Below are 27191 nucleotides of genomic sequence, written 5' to 3' on the forward strand. Positions count from 1 at the left end.
GCAATAAAAACAAGAGTTTCTTATAGGACGAATTCAGATAGGTCCATCCCTGTTTCACCCCTTTTCTTCTGTTTGGTTCCTAGTGAATACACCCCTGTCTTGCAGACACACCTGTACTCTTAAAGGGATCGTTCACCTCAATTACTTGAAAGCAGCATTGAGAGCCTATGGGCCAAGAGAGCACGCAATCCATACTGGGTTTGTTTATTAAGTCACACCAGCTACAAACATTAGTAGCCGATGACAATTGAAATGAACACCAGTTAGTTTCCATTCAAAATCACAACCATATCCTGCTGTCCTTCCTCAGTTGACACTTGTGGAAATACTTGTGGGAAAACTTTAAAAAGTATAATTCAAGAGCAATTTGTACCTGTGTCGAATACTTTACACATGCTCCACTTATAAATGTAAGGAGCTGAATTTCTTTTGAGTTGATTTGATTGTGAAAATACGAATATGCAAGTGCTGCCCTATAGCAGAGACAGGGAAAGATCAAACTCGCAAACGCATATTGTAGCCTTGTAATGTAGGCTGTGTGGAAAATGTATTTACCTATTAAAGCTCAAAGTTATGAATAAAATTTAAAAAATACATTGTATAAAAAGCTTAAGTTCTATCAATTCTAGCTATTTAAAAACACCCAGAGAAATTAGCTCCCAATAAAGTGAACTAAAGTACAAAGGGCATTGTGTTCTTCGTTTTTCTGTTACTTGGTGGAACTAGGCTATGCGGTATGTTGGCCTATGGTCAAAAAGCATTGTAGTTCCTTGAGAAAGATACATGAATTAACAAACACTATAAGTGAGAGCTCGAAGAGGAAAATAGCCAGCAGTAAAAAGAGCATGCACATGTACGCATCCCAATGAAGCCAAAGCAAGGGCGGAACATAAAGCGTTATTACGTTTATACAAAAATAAGTTACAGTGGTCTGGACCTCTGTGTCCTATGTAGCTACGGCCAAGAAGTTATCTATCTACTACCAGTAGATTGGTGCAGAAAAATGCACAGAAACAATAAGTACGACTTGGCTACTAGGCCTAATCAAGAGCTCCACTCTTTCATTTATGCATCAGTGAAATGAACACAATAGTCTGTCACAGCAAAGTGACAAGGTATTCTTCCTGAATAAATGGAAGAATGGATCTCTTCATTAGGCCTAGTAGCCAAGTCTTATTGTTTCTGTGCATTCTTTCTGCACCAATCTACTGGTAGTAGATACATCACTTCTTGGCCCGTAGCTACATAGGACACAGAGGTCCAGACCACTGTAACTTATTTCTGTATTTTTTTAAAGCCAGCTATCTAAACTTCTAGTAATCATGTCGAAATTATCGATCGGGCATGCAGGGCACGTGCCCAAGGTCCCTGACCTCCAGCGGGCCCCCATTGATTTTGCTAGTCACTCTCACTCAGATATCATATTAAACATGGCGTAAGTCAGGAAAATGTGTTGAATTTCTGAAAATGTTATTTTAAAACTGCAAAAAATGCCTCCACAGCCCATGGCAAATGTGTTGAAGATATTGAAGACATGGAGACAATCTCTAACATCCAAAGCATGGACACAGACAGAGGGACAGGGACAGCGGGTGACATGCACATCCATAGATAGTTTAACCTGACATCAAGCCCTCTAGACTGAGGCAACTACAAAATGTAATTTCCTAAAGAAAATGTATGCTTGCGCATCTTGAATTATTTATGGTTGTGAAATAAGTTGTAGTGGGTGTAATATAAAGCTTGTAGGCCTACTATTATCCCTCGTAGTGGTAGTGTTGATGACTTCAGTAGTAATGGTACTGGTAGTAATGGTAGTAATAGGGTTGCCATAGGCATATGGGTTAGTTAGTGCGCTTGCTAAAATCAAGAACACAACAAGGGCACTGCGTTCATCCACCTCTGGCCTGCTCGCCTCCCTACCTCTGAGGAAGCACAGTTCCCGCTCAGCCCAATCAAAACTGTTCACTGCTCTGGCACCCCAATGGTGGAACAAGCTCCCTCACGACGCCAGGACAGCGGAGTCAATCACCACCTTCCGGAGACACCTGAAACCCCACCTCTTTAAGGAATACCTGGGATAGGATAAAGTAATCCTTCTAACCCCCCCCCCTTAAAAGATTTAGATGCACTATTGTAAAGTGGTTGTTCCACTGGATATTATAAGGTGAATGCACCAATCTGTAAGTCGCTCTGGATAAGAGCGTCTGCTAAATGACTTAAATGTAAAAAGGTAAATGTAAATCTCTCCTGGCTCAAAGTAGAGGAGATATTAACTGCATCACTACTTGTCTTTGTGATAGCCTTCCCTGTAGCTCAGTTGGTAGAGCATGGTGTATGCAACGCCAGGGTTGTGGGTTCGTTTCCCACGGGAGGGCAAGTATGAAAATGAAATGTATGTATTCACTACTGTAAGTCGCTCTGGATAAGAGCGTTTGCTAAATGACTAAAATGTAAATGTAATCTGCCCTACTTATTTTAGTGTGCTTGCTGAAATCAGGAACACTAATTACATTTGCCTCCCGCTGGCACCTGTAGCGCCAACACCAAAATCTATGACAAAGGGAACATCATAAGAGCAAGCTGATAAACTGTGGAAAGAAAATGTACCATTTAGCCGACTGTTCATAAAAACGTCAATATTCAGACCACTAGGGGTCAGTGTTTTTAGACAGGGGATCATGTAGACCTCCCTCTGTAGTAGTAGGGTCTTGATGCTACCTCCTCTGTGGTGAAGCATATCAATGATTTTATGCCGGACCATATACAACAGACCCTGGCCAACCTTAGCTCAACACAGCTAGAAGTCCCAACGGCAATTTTAATAGAATTTGTATTTTTTAATTTAACTAGGCAAGTCAGTTAAGAACACATTTTTTATTACAATGCAGGCCTACCCCGGCCGAACCCTAACCCGGACGATGCTGGGCCAATTGTGCGCCGCCCTATTTGACTCCCAATCACGGCTGGTTGTGATACAGCCTGGAATCAAACAAGGGTCTGTATTGACGCCTCTAGCACTGAGATGGAGTGCCTTAGACCGCTGCGCCACTCGGGAGCCAGTGAAATGCCCAGATAGCTGCTCAGTTAGTGGTAGTAGTCCCTGCCCAGCTCCCTGGACATACACGACATGATCAAAAGTATGTGGACGTTGAACGTCTCATTCGAAAAAATCATGGGCATTAATATGGAGTTGGTCCCCCATTTGCTGATATAACAGCCTACACTCATCTGGAAAGGCTTTCCACTAGACGTTGGAACATTGCTGCGGGGACTTGCTTCCATTCAGCCACAAAAGCATTACTGAGGTCAGGCACTGATTTTGGGCAATTAGGCCTGGCTCGCAGTCGGCGTTCCAATTCATCCAAAAGGTGTTTGATGGGGTTGAGGTCAGGGCTCTGTGCCCTAGACATAGTTCGCACTATGCATTTGGGCTGGTAGCGTTCTCCTGGCATTCGCCAAACCCATATTGTTCCGTCGGACAGCCAGACAGTGAAGCATGATTCAACACTCCAGAGAACGCATTTCCGGCCATGGAAACCCATTTCATGAAGCTCCCGACGAACAGTTCTTATGCTGACGTTGCTTCTAGAGGTAGTTTGGAACTAGTGAGTGTTGCAACCAAGGACAGATGATTTTTACGCGCTACAAGCTTCAGCACTTGGTGGTCCCGTTCTGTGAGCTTATGTGGCCTACCACTTTGCGGCTGAGCTGCTGTTGCTCCTAGACATTTCCATTTCACAATAACAGCACTTATAGTTGACCAAGGCAGCTCTACCAGGGCAGAAATTTGACAAACTGACTTGTTGGAAAGGTGGCATCCTATGACGGTGCCACGTTGAAAGTCACTGAGCTCTTCAGTAAGGCCATTCTACTGCCAATGATATTGCATGGCTGTGTGCTCGATTTTATACACCTGTCAGCAACGGGTGTGGCTAAAATAGCCAAATCCACTAATTTGAAGGGGTTTCTACATACTTTTGTATATATAGTGTAGTCCCATGGTCGAAGCATGACAGGAGACAACCTGAAAGCAAGCCAATTAAAGTTTGACAGTTTAACAAGATTCCCCCGTCTCATGGCTAGAACTTCCACCAAAAGGCACAGTAAGGTGAATGTGGTAAAAATGTGGTGAGTTAGACAAGTTAACCAACATGCTGCACAACAGGCATCAGCGGAGGTCTTGACCATGGCCATTTGTCCCGTCAGTGAGGTCCTTGTCCAATCCTCAACAAGCCTTACTGGCCACCGAGATCAGTGCCCCGTGACACTACGAACACCAAATGTTGTCAGTTTCCCATACTTGACGGCAGACCATTTCCGGAGACCTTCTCCCTTACCTCACCTTGCTCATCAACTCATCCTTGACCGCTGGCTACGTCCCTTCCGTCTTCAAGAGAGCGAGAGTTGCAACCCTTCTCAAAAAACCTACACTCGATCCCTCCGATGCCATCAACTACAGACCAGTATCCCTTCTTTCTTTTCTCTCCAAAACTCTTGAGTGTGCCATCCTTGGCCAGCTCTCTTGCTATCTCTCTCAGAATGACCTTCTTGATCCAAATCAGTCAGGTTTCAAGACTGGTCATTCAACTGAGACTGCTCTTCTCTGTGTCACGGAGGCTCTCCGCACTGCTAAAGCTAACTCTCTCTCCTCTGCTCTCATCCTTCTAGACCTATCTGCTGCCTTTGATACTGTGAACCATCAGATCCTCCTCTCCACCCTCTCCGAGTTGGGCATCTCCGGCGCAGCTCACTCTTGGATTGCGTCCTACCTGACAAGTCGCTCCTACCAGGTGGTGTGGCGAGAATCTGTCTCCGCACCACGTGCTCTCACCACTGGTGTCCCCCAGGGCTCAGTTCTAGGCCCTCCCCTATTCTCGCTATACACCAAGTCACTTGGCTCTGTCATATCCTCACATGGTCTCTCCTATCATTCCTACGCAGACGACACACAATTAATCTTCTCCTTTCCCCCTTCTGATAACCAGGTGGCGAATCGCATCTCTGCATGTCTGGCAGACATATCAGTGTGGATGACGGATCACCACCTCAAGCTGAACCTCGGCAAGACGAAGCTGCTCTTCCTTCCGGGGAAGGACTGCCCGTTCCATGATCTCGCCATCACGGTTGACAACTCCATTGTGTCCTCCTCCCAGAGTGCTAAGAGCCTTAGCGTGACCCTGGACAACACCCTGTCGTTCTGCGCTAACATCAAGACGGTGACCCGATCCTGTAGGTTCATGATCTACAACATTCGCAGAGTACGACCCTACCTTACACAGGAAGCGGCGCAGGTCCTAATCCAGGCACTTGTCATCTCCCGTCTGGATTACTGCAACTCGCTGTTGGCTGGGCTCCCTGCCTGTGCCATTAAACCCCAACAACTCATCCAGAACGTCGTAGCCCATCTGGTGTTCAACCTTCCCAAGTTCTCGCACGTCACCCCGCTCCTCCGCACACTCCACTGGCTTCCAGTTGAAGCTCGCATCTGCTACAAGACCATGGTGCTTGCCTACGGAGCTGTGAGGGGAACGGCACCTCCGTACCTTCAGGCTCTGATCAGTCCCTACACCCAAACAAGGGCACTGCGTTCATCCACCTCTGGCCTGCTGGTCCCCCTACCTCTGCGGAAGCACAGTTCCCGCTCAGCCCAGTCAAAACTGTTCGCTGCTCTGGCACCCCAATCATGGAACAAGCTCCCTCACGATGCCAGGACAGCAGAGTCAATCACCACCTTCCGGAGACACCTGAAACCCCACCTCTTTAAGGAATACCTGGGATAGGATAAAGTAATCCTTCTAACCCCCCCCCCCTCCCCCCCCCAAAAAGATATAGATGTACTATTGTAAAGTGGTTGTTCCACTGGATATCATAAGGTGAATGCACCAATTTGTAAGTCGCTCTGGATAAGAGTGTCTGCTAAATTACGTAAATGTAAGTGTCAGAAATGGTTGAGACTGTAGATAAGCTGACCAGCTTCAGGATAACTTGAACCACGTTGACATTGCCATGGTTTCTTTGAATGATATACTTCTATTCAGGGAGAATGAGAAACTTTCAGAGACCCAATTAAGGGCATTGGCCCTTTGTGAGAAACTCTGCAGTTCTCATTCCCTGTCTACCAATGCAGAGGACGCATACCAACTCCACCTAGCCATGAAGTTATTAGCATTCTGGTCTTCTCATTCCTAACAGAGAATGCAACAGAGTCTACTTTGGGAGCAATAAAATTTGAAACCGGTAGTATAGTTGTGAACAATCTGTTGTCCCACATGGAGGATTAATCTTCCTCTGGTATACCTTCTTTGTACTCTGTGAGATCGGTGATGGACTCTGATGATATCACTATTAGTGCTAGCACTGTCCGTTCAACATGGAGAGGAGTCGGACTTATTGGAATGTTTATCCATTACCTGCAAAGGCTTAAGAAATCTGCCCCAAAACGTGTCAGTGCTGACCAGATTGAGGCTGTGATCTCAGAGACCGGTCTTGTTCCTTCCTAAAACTCATTGACCTCCAGACCGGGCCCAAGTTCCCCTAGGGTTGGTTCCACTCTGCTGCTGCTAGCTTTTATAGCAATGTGAGGTTCAAGGTGGACAAGTTCATCCTTCCCATTGACACTATTGATCAGGGATTCAGATCATTCCCTGCTCACAAACAGTGGTTTGGGTTCCATGTTCTGCAGCGTTGGAACGGTGTTCAACAATGATGCCTCTGTTGAGAAATACATCACAGCACCACTGAACAACTGCTCTGTGTTACATCTGAATGAGACAAGATGTGTCTGATCACACAGTGGGCTCAGAGAGTATTGAAGATCAGGATAAATCTATCCTGAGTTGCACCTCTTCCACCATGCCCATGATCCCATACGACCAGCCAACATCCCCCATTACTAGCCTCACAGTTAAGCCAGAGAAAGCTAGTGTTGGACTTTTTGACAGCACAATGAGTAGAGAGAGCCTGGACAAGGAGCTGAAAGCTATCCAGAGCACCCCCTCATCTGCAAGCATCACTGATTTTCCCACATCTAAGGGAACACCCTCCCTCACGGATAGAACCCGTCGGGTCATTAAAGCACTGCAGGAAAGAGCTAGAAGTGGCACAACCAGCCTTGTCTCCCAGTCAGAGGTGTTAGATAAGGTCACCAGGGCAGTATGTTGGCAGCATGGGAGGATGCAGCTGAGTGAAAGCTTCAGGCCCTTCTCTCCACAGGCCTCCGCCGGCCATTCATAGACCACCTGGTGGAGCAGATCTGCAGGTTCCTTCTGCAGAACAGCATCCCAGTGTCTTCTGTGGCCTGCAGATCTAAGTCTGAATCTGCTCTCCTGAGCAGAAGGCAGATAGGTGAGCTCCAGATGGAGCCATTAGCAGAGAGATAGTCTATGCCTTCACAGAGTAGTCTGACTAGACGCTAGCTAAGTTAAGTGTTTTGTTATTTTTGTTTTACTCTGCCTGGCAAACACGCTGGATGATTCAGAATCAATCACTGAAGAGCTTGAGCGATTAATTGACGAGAGATACTTACGAACTCAAAGAAACATGTCGCTGGTTTCGGAGGATTCAAGCATTGTTAAGGACAACAAACCCAATCAACAAAACAAACCTAAGCCAAGTTGGCCAAGCGGTATCAACGATGGAACCAAACCATCCCCAAGCAAGAAGGTGCGTGTGGAGAGTGGGGAGAGGTTAACTGATATGGATGTTGACTTGTTAAAATCCATCAAGGAAAGGCTTGTCAAACGTGATATCTTGGATAGATTACGAGAAGACATCAATGCATTATGTGCCAGTATAGAATTCAGCCAATGTCAGATTGATGATCTAAGGAAAGAGAACACAGAGCTACTGGTACTGTAGACTCTATTCATGGAAAGGTGGAGGTGGTGCAAAGGGAGAACAAACAATTTAAAGAAACCTTGCTTCATGTACAGTGTCGATCAATGCGGGACAATCTAATATTTTCAGGGATACCGGAGAATGACAACTGCACAGGCTGTGAGGACACTGTCCGAGACTTTATGTCAACTCAACTTAAATTGCCTCTGGGTAAGGCCTCTGGGAATAGGCCATGGGATATTATTGCATGTTTTGACAAATTTAAGTAAAAGGAAATGACGAAGAGCAGGGGCAGAGAACTCAGAAACACTGATTTTGGAATGAAGGATCACTTCCCCACCGAGATCAATGAAAGGAGAAAAAAATGTATCCCATCATGAAGGAAAAGTGTTGCCTGAATCAACGAGTCTCCATGGTGATGGATAGACTTTACATCAACGGGCAATTGTATCGGGACTCCAGAATAACTCCCTCGCTATTTTAATTAAATGTTCAAATCTGAGTTTGTGTGTTGTGGTGGGTCATGACAACTTCAACTATAACGAATACATGCTCTATTGATTTTCACTTGACAAGGAAAGGGCTGCATATAGCTCAGGTTCATGTATGTAGCCTTCCTAACAAAACACATGAGGTTTTTAACTTGGTCAACATAAATAATATTCATCTTTTGGCTTTGACCGAAACGCATTTAGATGCATCTGTAAATGATGGGCAAATGAACATTCAAGGATATAGTCTACTTAGAAGGGACAGGAATGGTGAGGGTGAAGCACTGTACATTCAGAATCATATACCTTTTAAGAGGAGGGATGACCTTAGTGTATGTCAAATAGAGGCACTATGGGCTCAAGTATATCTGCCTTGCCAGGCACCCATATTTGGTAAGATGTGTGTATAGACCTCCTAGCTCTAAGGTGTCCTATCTGGATGACTTATGCACTGGGTTTGACCAGGCCACAGATAGCAACAGAGATGTATTTATCTTGAGTGGTTTTAATATAAATTGGAAGGATCATAATAATTAGAATAGAACTAAATTGATGAGATATGCCGAGAACTGTGGTTTGAAACAAATGGTTAATGATACTACTAGATCATCGACTAGGTTAGGTCATCGTTCAGACACATGCATTGATCTGATCTTCTATAATATACCTGTCACGACTTCTGCCGAAGTCGGTCCCTCTCCTTGTTCGGGCAGCGTTCGTCGGTCGACGTCACCGGCCTTCTAGCCATCGCCGATCCACTTTTAATTTTCCATGTGTTTTGTCTTTGTCTTACACACCTGGTTTCAATCGCCCAATTACTTGTTCATTATTTAACCCTCTGTTCCCCCATGTTTGTTTGTTTGTATGTAATACGATCCGTTATTGTGGGCTGGATTATTGCTTTGTATTATTGATTCTTGAGTAAATTAAGTTTATTACTCTTATCTGCTGTCCTACACCTGACTCCTCTACACCAGCTACACACAGGCTTTTTACAATACCATTGCCATGCTTAAAAGCCAGATCAATACCAGTGGGCTGGACAGACCATAATATTGTGACCATAACCATGAACACCGAGGTTCCAAAGAAACCCCCAAGGATTGTGGTCAAGATACTTTTTTAAACATTTAATCATGAGCTATTTCAAAATGATTTGGCTGCTGTACCCTGGGAGCTGATTTATCTAGAGGATGATTTAAATCATGCTACAGAATGTTTTATTGATTTGCTCACTGAGGTAATGGACCATCATGCCCCAGTAAGAAAGAGTACAGTTGGGGCTCGTCCATCTCCATGAATTGATGATGAACTGGGTAAGGCTTTTCTCAAAGAAATATGGCAAAAGTCTTAGCCAAATCAGAACTAGAAATTGATGAACAGAATTATAGAACATTACGACCCTGCAGTTAAATTGAATCGTAAGAAAAAAAACATTTTTTTACAACAATGCTTTTATTGAGTGTAAAAATTATTCTTAAGAGGTATGGAATACAGTTAAGGGCTTACTTGGTACATCTATCTCATCATGCCCATCTAGTGTGGAGGTTGGCAGGAGAACAATAAGAAAACCAGCTGATATTACCAATCATTTTGCTGATTTCTTTTTACAAAGAAAATGTATTTACTGAGCAATAATGTAAACACACATTCTTCCAGACAAGCTATTGTCCAATGGATTGATGATGATATTATGAGCAACAAGACCTGCTCTTTTAGTCTGCAAATGGTGTCAGTAGAGGAGGTGTTAAACCTATTGAAGTCATTACCCGATGGTAAATCTACAAGTTATTAAGATCTTATGGACAATTTTTTACTTCGCTATGCTGCTCCCCAGATTGCAGCTCCACTGAAATACATATTCAATTGGTCACTGGAAAAGGCGATGTTTGCAAATGTATGGAAACATGCTAAACTGTGTCCTATTCCGAAAGACAGCAAAGAATCCATTACTCCTGCCAATAGTCAACCAGTCTTCTCCCTTCACTCAGTAAGATATTGGAGGGTATTGTGTGTAGACAAATATGGGAGTACATGGAAAAGAATGATCTGATAACAGCCAATCAGCATGCTTCTCACAAAAACCATTCCATTACCACTGCATTGGTTGACATGACTGACCAGTGGCTCAATGCTATGGATAATGGCAGGTTTGTTGGTGTACTATTTTAGATTTTAGTGCAGCATTTGATTTAGTAGATCATGAAATAATTTTGAAGAAATTAATGCATTATGGTTTTAAGGAGGTAGCATTGAATTGGGTACAGTCATATCTAACTGACAGGAAACAGTCCACCTATATCAATGGTTCATTTTCTTCCCCTCGTGCTTTAAATTGTGGAGTACTGCAGGGCAGCTGCCTTGGGCCACTTCTTTATTTAATATATACCAATGACCTTCTTTATACCTTATCTGAAACTCAAGCTACTATATTTGCAGATGATACTACAATTTATACAGCAAGACAATCGGTTCAACAGGTACACCAAGCTTTACAAGGAGATTTGGAGAATATCAGGGAGTGGGTTTGCTAGAACAAACTTGTTTTAAACACCAAGAAAACCAAAGTTATGTTGGTCTGTTCCACTAGGAAAAGGCCAACACAGCATGGGATACAATTAAGTATGAGAGGAGTACAAATTTAGGAAGTGGCAGAAATCAAACTACTAGGAGTGCAGCTAGATAACTGCTTATCATGGTCGTCTCAAATAACTCATCTATGTAAAATAAATGTCACGTTCGTCGTAGGAAGGAGAACCAAGCGCAGCATCGTTCCACATCTTTTATTTTAATGTGAAACTTTGCAAAACAAACAAACTATAAACAAAACACAAACTGTGACGAAAGAGGTGCAACATGCACTAACTCAAAATAATCTCCCACAAACACAGGTGGGAAAAACAACTACTTAAATATGACCCCCAATTAGAGACAACAATGACCAGCTGCCTCTAATTGGGGATCATCCAAAAAAAAAAGAAAAACAGAAACTAGAACCAAACAACATAGAACTAGATAAACCCCCCCAGTCACGCCCTGACCTACTCTACCATAGAAAACAAGAGCTCTCTATGGTCAGGACATGACAATAAATATTAAAACAGCATGCATGATCAGGAGGATAGCTAAATATTTACCAGGAAAGATTCTTAAGCAAATAGCACAAGCATTAATTGAGAGTCAGGTGAACTACTGTTCTATGGCCTGGGGAAATGCATCAGCAAGTGAAATTAGGAGGCTGCAGATTGCACAGAACAAAGTAGCAAGGATTGTTTTAAGGTGGAGATATGGTTCTTCTCTTGTAGTCATGCACAATGCTCTTGGTTGGACATCAATCAACAAGATAATTGAAAAAAGCATGCTTATTTTATTTCATAATATACACCATTTAAAACGGCCAAACTCTATTCACAACGGTATTTAGTTGGTAAGAGACAGACATTCAGTAAATACTAGGAATAGATTGTCCACCATCTATGTGTTATCCAGACAGAAAAGAGAAATAGGCAAAAGAACATTTCAATTTAGAGCAATAAAGAAATTGAATAATTTAACTGAGCAAACCAGAAACCTTTCAATATATAAATTTAAACAATACATTAAAACCATTTAAATGGTCAATATGTTAGTATATTATGTCTGTTTGTAACAGTGTGTTATATGTGAAAATGTGTTCCTATTATAAATTGTATTTTCATGTTTAAGGACTCTTGGAAGATTAGTCCAAATGAGGACTAAAAGAGATCCAAATCAAATCAAATCTGTTAAATCCCTTCTAGAGCACTTGCTCAAAGACCTCAAAGATACTGATGTGGCCTTCTGCTCTCCCTCTGTCAGGGCCATTGTGAGTCTGACCACCCGCTTCTTCTTCACAAACAGGCCAGCTCAGTTCAGGGTGTTCTAAGCCACTCTCCAAGATCTGCCAAGGAGTAGTCAATCTCTTCACGTGAGTGATGGCCAAAGAATTGGCAGAAACTCTGCCTTAGACTTCTGGGCTCCTGATTCCTGATGCAAGGCCGACTGGTGAATCGTACCTCTCTTCCATCAATGAGAGCTGTAAAGCAACTGTTTATTGTACTAACACAGTTCTTGCGCTCAAAAAGATTCCCCAGGAGAAGAAACATGATCCCAACCAGAGTGAGCGATCCAGTGGTTGCAGGGTTCAGGCCGTCGCCAATCCTCGCCTCCCCACAGCCAAACCAGGACAACTGGTTTGGCTGTGGGGGAAAGGCTTCGGAAGATCAGCATCAAGACAAAGGTAGTGTATAATGTCTTTAGGAAATGGCGTACATTTCCTTTGATTATCCAGAATTAGTTCACATTGTGTGCATGTAATCCGTAAGGGTAACTGATGATGTTACAATTAATTAAGTGAAGAGAAAAGGTAAATTCGGGAAAATAGAAGAATAAAGTGTCAGGTTATATTATATGTTAACTGTCTTCCTCTGTTTACATGTAAACAATCAGAGTGGCAACAAAGTGGATCCATGCCCCTGCTGTTGCTGTGGACTATAACAGTGAATATCAGTATTGACCTCTCTCTCTTTGTGGCAATATTCTCTACATGCACATACAATAAAGACCTTATTCAGAATGTCTTACCATCCTGTGGTATGGTGGTGGTGGTGATGTTTAATGAAGTGAATACTGAAAATAACACAAAGAGTGGTAGTGTTAATATTTATTTCAAACCCTAAAACAATTACCACCTTCATCTGATCATCTGTCCAGGTGCAATACATACAGTATTTGCTTGACTGATATTCTAAAGAAAGGTTCTGTTTTCATTCTCCAGGGCAACAACACAACAGACGACACCAGCACTTGAAGAGAGTTTTTCCCGTGTGTATCAAAAATGGTCCACCACCCAAAGGACATCCAGCCGACTTGACACAACTAAGGGAAGCATTGGAGTCAACGTGGGCCAGCATCCCTTTGGAACACTTTCGACACCTAGTCCACGCCCAAACGAATAATGGCTGTTCTGAGGGCAAAGGGGGAGGGGGGATCCGTATTAAGGTGTTCCTAAAGTTGATCGTTTATAGCCGGTGTCACGTCTTGGACCCTACCATTATTTGTCAGTGTCTTATGGATGCATTTGGATATGCGTGCACATGGAGGTGAGTATAGGAATGGACATTTGCCTAGGCAGGTGGATGTGTGTCTGCTTGTCCGCGCGCATGGACATGGGCTCAGTAGGACCGAGGGTAACGTGGCTCCTTACTTAGGTGTCTGAACGTCTTTGATAATATAGATAATTGTTTGTAAGTGGATCTCTATGTATTTGAAGGGATGCTGTTGTTATGAATGTGACTTGGATCTCTGCACTCTATTCAGCATTGATGTTGACTGATATGTATGAATATCTTTCCTGCAACAACAACAAAAAGTACCCTAGCATCATACTTGAGTAAAAGTAATGATTCCGTAATAGAAAATAACTCAAGTGAAAGTGAAAGTCAACCAGTAGAATACTACTTGAGTAAATGTCTAAAAGTATATGGTTTTAAATTAAGTATCAAAAGTAAATGTAATCGCTAAAATATACTTAAGTATTAAAAGTATGTAATTTCTAATTCCTTATGTTAAGCAAATCAGATGGCACCATTTTCTGTTTTCTTTTTTTTCCACAGATAGAGAAGCATGTGTGTTTAGTGAGTCTGTCAGATTAGAGGCAGTAGAGATGTTCTCTTGATAAGTGTGTGAATTGGACCATGTTCCTGCCCTGCTAAGCTATCGAAATGTAATGAGTACTTTTGGGTGTCAGGGAAAATGCATGGAGTAAAAAGTTAATTATTTTCCTTAGGAATGTAGTGAAGTAATAAGTCAACGTTGTCAATTATTATTATTTTTTAATAAAGAACAGGTACCCCAAAAACCTACTCAAGTAGTACTTTCAAGTGTTTTTACTTAAGTACTTTACAACACTGGCAATTAATGTAGTAATGACAATTGAAAATAGTGAGTGTCTTGAAAATACAGTTTCATCCAATGTAGGGTTCTAACAGAAGTCTGGAATTGTTTCCTTTTTGAAGGACATGCGTGTGCCTGGCACAGTATCCATACAAAGAATGAAAATGTATGACTATCAGTCAGGAGTACAAGCTGGAACAAGGAAGATACTGTACAGTAGGAGTTACTCCCTGTCACGAGCCTAGATCCTGCCATACTGGATTGTGAAAAGGGAAGAACTGGTTCAACACTTACATACAGAACATTTTTTACATTTTAGTCATTTAGCAGACGCTCTTATCCAGAGCGACTTACAGTAGTGAATGCATACATTTTTTGTTGTTGTTGCTTTTTTCCGTACTAGCACTCCTTTCAACTTGTTGTCATGCTAAACATGACAACTTAAACAGAAGCAGCGGCATCCAGGTTATTCAGTAATACAAAAGACAGGTCAGCATGATGTACTTCTGTTTCCTTGCCTAATATTTCCTGGTTCGACCCCGTAGGAATCTAACCTGGATGCCGCTGCTTCTGTTTTAGTTGTCATGTTTAGCATGACAACAAGTTGAAAGGAGTGCTACAACGGAATCACTGGCACCCTGGTAAGTGTTACAATCAACATGTCTGATAATATCAGGTACAAAATAATGACCCGAAGGGATTGACAGGAAAAGGATACAGTATTATGTAATATGGGATGCCGCCAGAGAAATAGACTCCATGTCTCATTGTACAGTAGTACAGAACCGTACAGAGAGGGTTCAAAATGTGCATATTTTGATAGCGATTCAAAACCTTCGGTAAACTAAACGGCATAGAGTCAAGAGAGTTAAGAGACGGAAGAGCAGCTACTGCTGTGGACACATTCTCTTGTGAGTAGAATACTCATCCTTTGCTCTTTCTCCTTTTGCTTTCCAACCTATTTTTTCTCATCTACAGTGCCTTCAGAAAGTTTTCAGAACCCTTGACTTTTTCCACATTTTGTTACATTAGACAGGGTTGGGTAAGTTACTTTCTAAATGTAATCCGTTACAAGTTACCTGTCCAAAATTGTAATCAGTAACGTAACTTTTGGATTACCCAAACTCAGCAACGTAATCTGATTACATTCCGTTACTTTTAGATTACTTTCCCCTTAAGAGACATTAGAAGAAGACAAAAATGTATGTTACCAATTGAACGACATCTTTTGCAGGATAAATCAATGTTAAAGTTTATATAGCTTGCCATATATGGATGCTAAATTTAACTTTATGGGTTGGGTATGTAGGCTTCTTCTAACCCATCGCTTTCTACTACAAATAATACCATTAAATTATATATCTTTACATTAAAAACCAAAGTCTATCAGAATTCCAGTCATTCCAATAAATGTTATACCCCTTAATCTTCAAGAATAGGACTTGGAAATATGGAAGTATAGATTAGCCAAATTGTTTTCCCTGAGCATGACCCCAAACGTAAGAATTTATTTGCCAGCCCTACTTTGTTGTTTAGGATTTTGTTGTCATGGAGGACTGATTGGGCTCATTGATTCGAGTTGAAAAATAAATGGTGCGCTCATGGAATGGCATGCTTTGCCAAGTGTGTGCAAAACTGTCATCAAGGCAAAGGTTGGCTACTTTGAAGAATCTAAAATATATTTAGATTTGTTTAACACTTTTTTGGTTACTACATTATTCCTGATTTGTTATGTTATAGTGCTGATGTCTTCACAATTATTCTACAATGTAGAAACAAGTAAAAATAAGAAATTCCTTTGAATGAGTAGGTGTGTCCTGACTTTTGACTGCTACTGTATGTATAATTTATAAATCCAAGAATGGATGTAGTAACTACAGATTTCCCCTTTAAGTATATCAAAAGTGTGCAAGTTTGAGCATGTGTCCATTAGGCCTATGGATATTTTTGTTTTTATCAGCATGAATTAGACTGAGCAATAAAAGCCCCACTTTTATTCCATAGACTTGGATCCGCACTATGCAGCTGTTGCAAGAGCATATTTTTCACTGGCTGTCCACTGGTTTCAAAAACAATGATTGATAGGCAGTTTAAACTTCTTGAATTCAACCATTACTGGGTTCAAATACATATTTAGATTTGTGAACAGCCATCCACAACAACCACAAGGCGCAAATAGCTAAGTGAGAGAGCAGCGGTGTGATTCCCATCAATGCGCTATGTAGATATCAATAATAAGTGATATCCGTATCGCCGTAGACTACACTACTACTGTCAACTTTACCTCCAAGCGTTTATTCAAATTGGATAATCTTTGGATGCCGATAGCAGTCGCACCATTGGAAGACATAGCTTGGACTGTAGCCTACAAAAGCCTATTCCTGCTCTTTTCCCGCGATCCATCAAACACATTTGATGTAGCATCATATTGGTCTCTGACTTCTGATCAGACTCGCTCAGGGGAAAAAACGTAAACTTGCACCATTTTTCAATGCTGCTTTGAATGTCATTGAGAAAACAGAAAATTGTCAAAATAAAATTTGCGCAAACATCCTTTCTAAATGTAAAAGTAATCATCTAGCTTTTCAAAAGTATCGGTAATCTGATTACAATATTTTTGCTGGTAATGTAACAGATTACAGTTACCGGTTTTTGCACATGTAATCCGTTACTCCCCAACCCTGATTACAGCCTTATTCTAAAATGGATTAAATACAGAAAAAAATCTTCAGCAATCTACACACAATAGCCCATAATGACAAAGCAAAAACAGGTTTTTAGAAATGTTTACAAATTTACATAAGTATTCAGGCCTGTTGCTATGAGACTCGAAATTGAGCTCAGGTGCATCCTGTTTCCATTGGTCATCCTTGAGATGTTTTTACAACTTGATTGGAGTCCACCTGTGGTAAATTCCATTGATTGGACATGCTTTGGAAAGGCACACACCTGTCTATATAAGGTCCCATAGTTGACCGTAGTTGTGTCGAGGCACAGATCTGGGGAAGGGTACAAAAACATTTCTGCAGCATTGAAAGTCCCCAAGAACATAGTGGCCTCCGTTATTCTTAAATGGAAGAAGTTTGGAACCACCAAGACTCTTCCTAAAGCTGGCCACCTGGCCAAACTGAGCAATTAGGGGAGAAGGGCCTTGGTCAGGGAGGTGACCATGAACCCAATAGTCTGATATAGCTCTAGAGTTCCTCTGTGGAGATGGGAGAACCTTCCAGAAGGACAACCATCTCTGCAGCACTCCACCAATCAGGCCTTTATGGTACAGTGGCCAGACGGAAGCCATTCCTCAGTAAAAGGCACTTGGAGTTTGCCAAAAGGCACAGAAACAAGATTCTCTGGTCTGATTAAACCAAGACAAACTCTTTGGCCTGAATGCCAAGCGTCACGTCCGGAGGAAACCTGGCATCATCCCTATGGTGAAGCATGGTGGTGTCAGAATCATGCTGTGGGGATGTTTTTCAGTGACTGGGAGACTAGTCAGGATCGAGGGAAAGATGAACGGAGAAAAGTATAGAAAGATCTTTAATGAAGTCCTGAGCGCTCTGGAGCAGGTTCTCAGACTGGGCTGAAGGTTCACCTTCCAACAGGACAACAGCCCTAAGCACACAGCCAAGACAATGCAGGAATGGCTTCGGGACAAGTCCCTGAATGTCCTTGAGTGGCCCCGCCAGGGCCTGGACTTGTACCCGATCGAACATCTCTGGAGAGACCTGAAAATAGCTGTGCCGCAAAGGTCCCCATCCAACCTGATAGAGCTTGAGATGATCTGCAGAGAAGAATGGGAGAAACTCCCCAAATACAGGTGTACCAAGTTGTAGCATCATACCCAAGAAGATTTGAGGCTGTAATCACTGCCAAAGGTGCTTCAACAAAGTACTGAGTAAAGGGTGTGAATACTTATGTACATTTTATATATCCGTTTTTTTAATTTGCAGAAACATCTAAAAAACCTGTTTTTGCTTTGTCATTATGGGGTATTGTGTGTAGATTGATGAGGGGGGGACAATTTAATACATTTTAGAAAAAGGCTGTAACATAACAATGTGGAAAAAGTAAAGGGGTCTGAATACTTTGCGAAGGCACTGTAAATGGAAAGTGTGGCCTATGTCAAAAACTGCTCTAGATGCGTAGTATTGTTTTATATCTTTGTCGCCAAAGAACTAAGGGAAAAAATTATGTCAAGCCCATTGAAACACATTTTATGTATTGTTAGGTCCTAATTATTAGAATAAGAACTCAACAGACACTGTGAAACTTAAACCAAGTTTATTAATCCCAGAGGATCGAACAGCTGAATCGACAAAAACATGTTTCCTCCTGTGGTAGTATACATACCCCACTTTGGGTGGAGTTTCCTCCTTATAGCAAAACATTGTATGTTAATCGCTAGGCAGGAAGCTAGGCAGGAAGCTAAGTGATATGGGCAATAAACGGTTCCTACCCTTATAAGTACTGCCACATGTGACCGTTTTCCCTGCATTTAGCCCCTCCCAAGCTTAATTATGGCACCCCTCATGTCTCTATTCTAACTAATGCTTAATAATATAACTAATGATTAATAATAGTTAAAGCTCAGAAATCCAAACCCATAAGTATATAGCTAACAATAATAGTTGTTTTTTGATTTTACAAATCAATCAATAGCATTTCGCCATTAAATTCCCTCAAATACATTAGAGGGATATGTCTCTCCCCCTGACAATGTGAGTGATAGAGTGCAAGTTTACATGCTTTTACACACTCTTTCTCTCTTTGTCCTCAGCATTGTAAAATCTAAATAGCTCTGCAGATGTGATGGAAACATGGCATATCCTGGTCTGGCGTATTTGTCTGATCCTGGCCCTCTGTGAGTTTTTTTTTGTCAGTAAGATATTGCAGTGCAAAAATAACTTTATGGTACAGTAATGTGTACATAAGACGTACAGTAATTCCTTGTCTATCTTTCCTCAGTGCCGCACCTGCACCAGTGCCTGTCAGTGCATTTCCAGAACAAGGGTCTCCTTTATGTGGCTCTGGGGAGAGACCTGGTCCTGCAGACCCAGTTCCAGATTACACCAACCGAGAAGATCGTCATGGTGATTTGGGACTACGAGACTGAGAAGGGTCAGGGACAGGTCAGGCTGGCCAATCACCAAACTGCACTTGGCAATCCTTTAGACCAGAAGGGGGCCTTATTTAGGGTGGAGAATATAAATTCATCTAACTATGGAGTCTACATCATCACTGTGACTGACCAGATGGGGAATGAGGAATCAGCAAAGATACTTGTTAGAGAGAGTGGTGAGAAACAATTACACCAATAATTCTGGTCACTACCAGATTTAGTTTGGGTCGTATACTGTGCAAATTAAAAAGTCACATTACCTTGACATTAGCCTTGGTCACAGGCTTTCACCTCACCTTCCGAACAATGTGAGTGAAGCCTGGGTGCCGAGGCTACCCTTATGTGCAGAACCACGTAAGGACGCAATAACCAATATAACTATATTTGGACTATTTGTTCTGCGTAACTTTTTCTCTCCCTCCCTCTCGCCTAGTTGCTGCTCCTGTGGCGTCTCTGTCCCTCCAGTGTGAGGTGGCCAATGACAGGGCACAGTGGGACAGCCCAGTGGTTTCCTGGTTGGTGGATGGGATAGAGGTCTCCAATCAGACAGCCAATCTCTCTGCAGATGGCAGGAACCTCTACGTCTCTGGAATGAAGGGCCACAACTACACCTGTGTGGTCAACAGCAGTCTGGGGACTAGTGTTACAAACTACATCACTGGTATACATGTATTATGATTATTTATTATGACTATTTTGAGTTTTTATAGTCTTTCATGCTTCTTTGCTGTGGCCTAGATTCTCCTACACCATCCCAAAGTAAGCAATCCTGTGAGACCTGGTGTGTTGTAATATTGGCCACCATATTGGCCACCGTCGTCATCATCATCCTAGTGATTCTAACAAAATGTGGATGTCTCTCCTGGTAAGATTACACAACATCTCCCCGGCTTGTCTTTTACAGTAATACATTAATAAACTACCGGTACTCTGTTTGGTACGTGTACACTTTTCACATTGCTGTGTGTTATTAACAGGAGATGCAAACAGCGGAGGACGAACGGGATTATATGACCTTAGGAGGTCCCTCGCATTCCATTATCAGTCTTATGGTACTTTGTTACACACTGCACGATCACACAAGTCTTTGGCACAGATGGGCACCTGTGGATGTATGAGGAGCACCTGTATGATATGAGGAGTTTAATGTAATATTCTATTGCAGCAAGTCACACTACCAGACACCTAAGATCATTCCTATTAAGAGCTGTAGCCCTATTCCGCATAAATAAAATATATTGATATGCTTTTTATCAAATTATATTGTATTGGTCATATACAAATGTTTAGCAGATGTTATTGTGGGTATAGTGAAATGCTTGTTATTGGTGTATTTATATGCTGATTTGTGGTATTTATTGATGCAGTGTCCACACGTATATTTTGACTTATTATATATTTTTGTTAAGTACTGTATGCCATCACATTTACAACTTAAACCTACTTTTGTGATGCCTATGTATGATAGAAAGCAAATGGAAAAAATGCACACTTTGCTACACTTCCATAGGAGACAGTGAAGAGACAAACTCAGCAAAAAAATAAACCTCCTCTCACTGTCAACTGTGTTCATTTTCAGCAAACTTAACATGTGTAAATATTTGTATGAACATAACAAGATTCAACAACTGAGACATAAACTGAACAATTTCCACAGACATGTGACTAACAGAAATGAAATAATGTGTCCCTGAACCAAGGGGGGTCAAAATCCAAAGTAACAGTCAGTATCTGGTGTGGCCACCAGCTGCATTAAGTATTACAGTGCATGTCCTCCTCATGGACTGCACCAGATTTGCCAGTTCTTGCTGTGAGATGTTACCCCACTCTTCCACCAAGGCACCTACAAGTTTCCAGACATTTCTGGGGGGGAATGTCCCTAGCCCTCACCCTCCGATCCAACAGGTCCCAGACGTGCTCAATGGGATTGAGATCCGGGCTCTTCGCTGGCCATGGCAGAACATTGACACTCCTGTCTTGCAGGAAATCACGCACAGAACGAGCAGTATGGCTGGTGGCATTATCATGCTGGAGGGTCATGTCAGGATGAGCCTGCAGGAAGGGTAGCACATGAGGGAGGAGGATGTCTTCCCTGTAACGCACAGTGTTGAGTTTGCCTGCAATGACAACAAGCTCAGTCCGATGATGCTGTGACACACCGCCCCATGACGGACCCTCCACAGTGTTTAAACCCTTTACAATGAAGATCTGTGAAGTTATTTGGATTTTTACGAATTATCTTTTTTAAGACAGGGTCCTGAAAAAGGAACATTTCTTTTTTTGCTGAGTTTAGAAACACAGCAGTCTGGATGAGGGAGGAAAAGCATAGCACCAACTATTTCATGAAATAGCGCCATCCACTGGCTTGTTTTAGAACTTCCTCTATTCATAATATCATTCAGAGGCGCAACTTTGGTTTTAGAATTGGGGGGGGGGGCATTTTTTTTTTTTATCCAATCAGATACAAAAATCCCAACAGCCTAACCTACTGCTCGGAGACATCTGCATGGTCATAAAGCACACCGTTGCCTCATTTTGTATCACATTCCAATGATAAAACTGGGGGGAACAAAAATGCAATTTCAGAATGTGGGGGAGGGGGGGCATGTTGCACCCCTGATTTCATTTATGGATGGTCATTGTCATTCACAGAGAACGTGAATTGAAAATACTTTACCGTATTGTTAATTGTTTTTGCAAATTAACAATACGAAATTAAAGTTGCACTCCAGTCTCCTTTGCACCTGATTTACTTAAAAGGCACTAGGTGGTCCAGGTACGCTTATGACATGGCACAAGTGGGGGGTGGGCCTTTCTGCATTGTTCTCTATTGCTCCTCTATTGTTTCTGCAAGCAAGGGGGAGGCCGATGACATCAGAGGGCACCATCAGACCAACTCCTTGAATAGCCTACTACATCAAGTTTGTTACCCTTAAGTGTGTGTACTTAACTGTATTCATACTTACTGAATTCATACGTCGTATATTGTTTTTCAACAGGAAATGTAAAAAAAATAAGGAATAGCTTGATATTGTTATAGAAAAATCCATCATCATAACCTGAATAATAATGGAAAAACACCACAAAACTACAAAACACATTTTTGAACAAAGCATTCCAACATTGTTAACTTTCCCTTGAGAGAATGCTATTCTAATTTTATTTACTTTTCTATTTGATTATTGTGTTCAAACCTTGGTGTCAAAGTATGTGTCCGGACAATATGATTTGTTGCATTGGCATTTGAGAGGGTGCTTGGACACAAACAGATGGAGGGGGGAGGAGTGATAATCAGTGTGATCATTTTACAACAGAATACAATAGAATCCACTTGTTTAAACACAGCTGAGTAGTGGCATTTATTGTACAGGAAAGGGAAAGAGGAAATTGCACAGCTTCAAAACAAGGTGACGTCTAAGTACCTAACTGGCTGGACCTCACACAGGGAAGGGCTGCGAGTACAAAGTCCTGCACCAGACTGCAATCTATCAGAGCAACTTTTAGTTCACTCCAGCCTCTTTCTTTGGGTTGTTTTTGATGGTTGACATTTTTCTGTTCTATTTGCGTAAGGATTTTTTTGTTTTTCTATTATAAAACTGCATCCAAGCTTCCTGGCGTGCTGTGCCCTACCCCTGAAAAGTGGGCTTCCTTTTGAATGAATGCACCTCCTGCCACTTCCAGACTCATAATCTCTGACTCATAATCCATTGTACAGTTGGGAAGGTAAGTGAATTTCAAACTGCTGCTGACTTTGATCCAGTGCAAGTCATTGTCTATGCATAAATATAGACCGGTTACTTAAGGCAAGCTACTAAGTCAGACATTGAAAAGGAAGTGAAACAATGACTTCTTTGGAAAACTGGGTCTCTATCGGTCTCTTATCAGAGAGGTCATGGGAACCATCCAAGACAAACGTCCTCAGTCTGTTATTCCCCTCTCTCTCTCTCTTTCTCTCTCCCTTTCTCAGTCTCAGACTGTCTGTCAGTCTGTTATTCTCTCTCTCCCTCTCTCAGGTGCCATGAGGCTGCAACACTGTCTCTCCTGGAGCCTCTCTTTGCTACCTCTGCTCTTGTGTAAGTGCTTCTGTGCAACATGATACATAAAAATGTCACACTACTGTATCTAAGTGTATTGGTGCAACCAGGCGCAGTGTATTTGACTGCTCTATTTGGCCATTTGTGTATGTACCATATTAGTATTGAACTGATACATTATCAGTAGTCTCACGTGACAGCCTTAACATTTGGTTCTGGGTGTCGAGATTTTCAGTTTGTGTGTGATATACTGTCTTCAGTGCACCTATGTTGTAGTTGCTTGCATCGCACTTCTGAAAGAAAACGGTTTGAGTTCAAAGCCAAGGAATACAGTACTATTGTATATGTCTAGACCGAGCCAAGGAGTGTGCAACTCTGGCCATCTAAGGTGATTGAGACAATAGGGTGTGTTTCAATCTGTGTCTTCTGAGGAAATGTCTTTCCCTGTAAGAGATGTAAACTTCCCTTTGTGTTAGATGGAGGTTTCCACAGAGGGTTAGTCATGTAACAACAAAGCTTGACAAACATCACATCAGGCAGAACTGTCATGTGCTCTCTGTAGTCACTGTTTGACTACCCGATGAAAGTCCTCTTCACTTCATACTAAATATAAATGTAAGAAATCATGTGCTAAGACATGAAAAACATAGAAACCAACCGTATCAGTGGTTAGCAGTGGAGGCTGGTGTCATTTTAAAATCGGAGGACAGGCTCATTGAAATGGCCATTTCATTCCACTCCTGCCATTACAATGAGCCCTTCCTCAAATTTCTCTCACCATCAGGCTCCATCGAAGGTTGGTAAGGTATTGATATCCAATCACCACAGGCAATACAATAACGTATGATCATGTTTCTGTCCCCAGTGTCTTGTGGGTACCAGTGCATGTCGGTCCACTTCCAGACCCCGCAGCCAGTCAATGTACTCCCAGCCGGACGTCTAGTTCTCCAGGTCCAGATCGACCACGGTCCAAAAGAAAAGATCTCCATGATAACCTGGGAACGGGAGCCAGAGAACGCAAAGACTCCAGGGAAGGTGACGTTGATTACATTCCCCGGTCAAGAAAAACGCTTGGACGGGCGTCTGAGTTTGGAGGAGCAGGGGTCAATACTGAAGCTGGAGGGCTTTGGCGTGGCGGACAGCGGGGTATACATCGTGACCGTCACTGACCAGGCTGGCGTCAAGACCGCTGGACAGTGTACCGTCAAGGAGTACGGTACGACGGTGAACATCTAAGTAGAATATTTCAAAAGTGACATTTAACCGTTGTTCTATGTCACCTATGCTGACGTATTACTTAAAATGTCACTATAATGACGTGTTAGTTATGTGACAACACAGACTTTCTGATTACGTTGCCATTTTGAATACATTCCTAGATATTCCTTCCTGTCCTCTGGAGTGATGTTCTTATAGAGGATTAACTGTTGGGTCAGTTCTGCCTAAGCTCTTTCTTTGTCTTTATAACGTAAATGTATGCTTCACTGCAGTCCAACACTCAACTTTGAGTCGGTAATATTTCAGTTCATCAGTCCAACGACTGTCTCGCACAATCCCTCTTCAATGGTTCCAAGCTCTATATTTGTCTCTGTCAAAATGTCTTCTTTCTAAGTTTCTGATGCGTTTCCTCCTCAAGTCCCCACCACCGAGCCTCAGTAGACAACACGCTCAACTCACACTGTTACTTCACCACGCAACCACCCTCTGTCTCTCTCGTTCTCCTCTTCAAGACAATTTTCAGTTCCAACTTCCAAGTCGAACCTCTCTCACACCTGGTCTCATTCTCTTTTCTCTGTCTCTTGTCTTTCCTCTCAGAGGCTGTGCACCACCCCTCAGTGAGAGTGAACGTGTCCCACTCCTCCCTGTTCTGTGTGGAGACCTGGGGGACAGACCTTAAATTCAGCTGGCTCCACGAGCGGGCAGCCATCGCCGATGCTGTGGGACACGTGTCGGCTGATGGGAAGACCCTGTTCATCTCCTCCGCCCCCATCTGTGGCCACTTCACCTGCATGGTGAGCAACAAGCTGGGCCACAGCTCTGCCACCTACACAGCAGGTATGGAACCCCACGCACTAACTAACCCCATCTGTCTCTCATGCCTGATTCACACTACAGGGCCAAACCGAGCCAAGCTGCACTGGCACGGCCTGGTTACGCATCCACCATACTGCTTTTGATGGAACCGTGCTAGAAATAATAATGTTGGCCCTATAGTGTGAATGAGCCATCTGTCTGTTAGTCTCTATGCCAGTGGTCACCCACCCTGGTCACGCAGAGCTACAGTGTATGCAGACTGTTCCTCTAGCTAGCTAGCGCAGCTCAAGGCTGAATCAGATGTGGTTGTGCTAGGTTGTAAGAAAACCCTGCAGTTCCTACAGGACCAGGGTCGGTGACCAATGTTCTATGTAATAGTACTGCAAAGCATGGGTAAGAAATCTCATATCTCCTTGACAGACAGAACAGGTAGGTAACTTTTCCTCAAAAGGCATTGCTGAATGCAGAAACAGTCGACGCCCAAGCTAGTGCCCACACCATTCATATCCATTGAATGTACAGCCTCTGTGTGTGTGAGTGGTATGCCCTATGTAGCGCTCATGTTAATACTGTATGAACAGTGTCCATATTTCGAGAGCCAAGTTCGAGTGACTCCGAGGCTGTCCTAGGGACACCATAACATGTCCCCATGTTGCTTTGCTGTGACCTTGTCCTGTCTGGTCCGTCAGAGCCGTGTGAGAGAGAGGGCAAGAGGACCACGGTGGCGGTGGTCTCTCTCATCATCCTGCTGGTCTGTGGAGCAGCGCTCGCTTTTCTACTGTGGAGGTACGGTAACACACACTGACACTCTAGTCACGCGGTGCAGATACACATTTCGTTTTGAGCTACGGTACATACTGTAAGATAAAGCCATACATAGCAAGGAAACGGAGGTCGCTGACAGACTGCAGAGTGGGAAGAGAGAGAATGGATGGGCACCTCAAAATGGGAAGCTACAATATCACATCAAGGCATTGCACGCTTGACATTGTCAGTTGATATTACAATTATTTTGTTTATTCTGTCAGTACAATATAGGGCGGCAGGTAGCCTAGCGGTTAAGAGCGTTGGGCCAGTAACCAAAAGGTCGCTGGTTCGAATCCCCGAGCTGACTAGGTGCAAAATATGCCGATGTGCCCTTGAGCAAAGCACTTAACCCTAATTGGTCCTGTAAGTCACTCTGGATAAGAGTGTCTGCTAAATGACTAAAATGTTAAAAATGTACAGTGTGTTGTTGTATTTACACATATTAGAGTTTGTTGGTTTCTGTTTAGGAGACACAGGCGATACAGTAACAGAGGCGAGAGGCTTCAGGAGCATTTTGAGGACAACTTGTAATGGCGAACCATTGACTACAGTACCCAAGTTATTTCGCTATACTCCCCTACTCAAAGATGGACTTATAAAAGGACAGTAGGTGTACAAAACACTTTGGGAGGAGCTTCCTTCCCTGTGAGCAGCATGACCTTTCAATGCATTGGAACAATGTGGAGAGTGAACTGCTTGTTGGCCAGTTGACGAGTTCTAAAAATGGAAAGAGGAACTTTTGCCCAGTGTGTTGCCTGTTTTTGTTGTCGCTATCATTTTTACACCGCCTCTCATTGTACTGAACTACACATGCCATTTTTTTATATAATGCTCTAAAATAGTCTGTTTTAAATTAAATTCCTTATTTTGTAGCTTTTGTATATTATAAACGTATTGTATATTTAGCTGTGTATTCTTTGTAATAAAAAGCACATTTTAAACTGTGTGAGGCTT

At 42.6% G+C, this 27191-nt stretch overlaps 2 protein-coding genes across 7 annotated transcripts; both read left to right on the forward strand.

Annotated features, from left to right (window-relative positions):
- Window positions 1-13311: 13311 nt before the first annotated feature.
- On the forward strand, window positions 13312-20925 carry LOC106582774 (uncharacterized). 4 transcript variants are annotated; one of them, XM_014166225.2, is made up of 6 exons: window positions 13312-13450; window positions 19021-19104; window positions 19209-19538; window positions 19796-20023; window positions 20101-20227; window positions 20340-20925. In XM_014166225.2, exons 2-6 carry the CDS (start codon window positions 19053-19055, stop codon window positions 20374-20376), a joined length of 774 nt encoding a protein of 257 aa, XP_014021700.1. In that variant the 5' UTR covers window positions 13312-13450; window positions 19021-19052; the 3' UTR covers window positions 20377-20925. The 4 variants fall into 4 exon arrangements, with proteins under 4 accessions (XP_014021700.1, XP_045559936.1, XP_045559921.1 ...); XM_045703980.1 differs by lacking the exon at window positions 13312-13450 and adding an exon at window positions 14410-14884; XM_045703965.1 differs by lacking the exon at window positions 13312-13450 and adding an exon at window positions 14891-15154.
- Window positions 20926-22199: 1274 nt separating this feature from the next.
- LOC106582803 (uncharacterized) lies at window positions 22200-27181 on the forward strand. 3 transcript variants are annotated; one of them, XM_014166257.2, is made up of 6 exons: window positions 22228-23085; window positions 23376-23435; window positions 24262-24612; window positions 25212-25451; window positions 26120-26216; window positions 26705-27181. In XM_014166257.2, exons 2-6 carry the CDS (start codon window positions 23381-23383, stop codon window positions 26766-26768), a joined length of 807 nt encoding a protein of 268 aa, XP_014021732.1. In that variant the 5' UTR covers window positions 22228-23085; window positions 23376-23380; the 3' UTR covers window positions 26769-27181. The 3 variants fall into 3 exon arrangements, with proteins under 3 accessions (XP_014021741.1, XP_014021732.1, XP_014021722.1); XM_014166247.2 differs by having other exon boundaries at window positions 22235-23085; window positions 23330-23435; XM_014166266.2 differs by lacking the exon at window positions 26120-26216 and having other exon boundaries at window positions 22200-23085; window positions 23330-23435.
- Window positions 27182-27191: the final 10 nt, after the last annotated feature.

Source organism: Salmo salar, chromosome ssa02, assembly GCF_905237065.1.
Source record: "Salmo salar chromosome ssa02, Ssal_v3.1, whole genome shotgun sequence".
Lineage (NCBI taxonomy): Eukaryota > Metazoa > Chordata > Actinopteri > Salmoniformes > Salmonidae > Salmo > Salmo salar.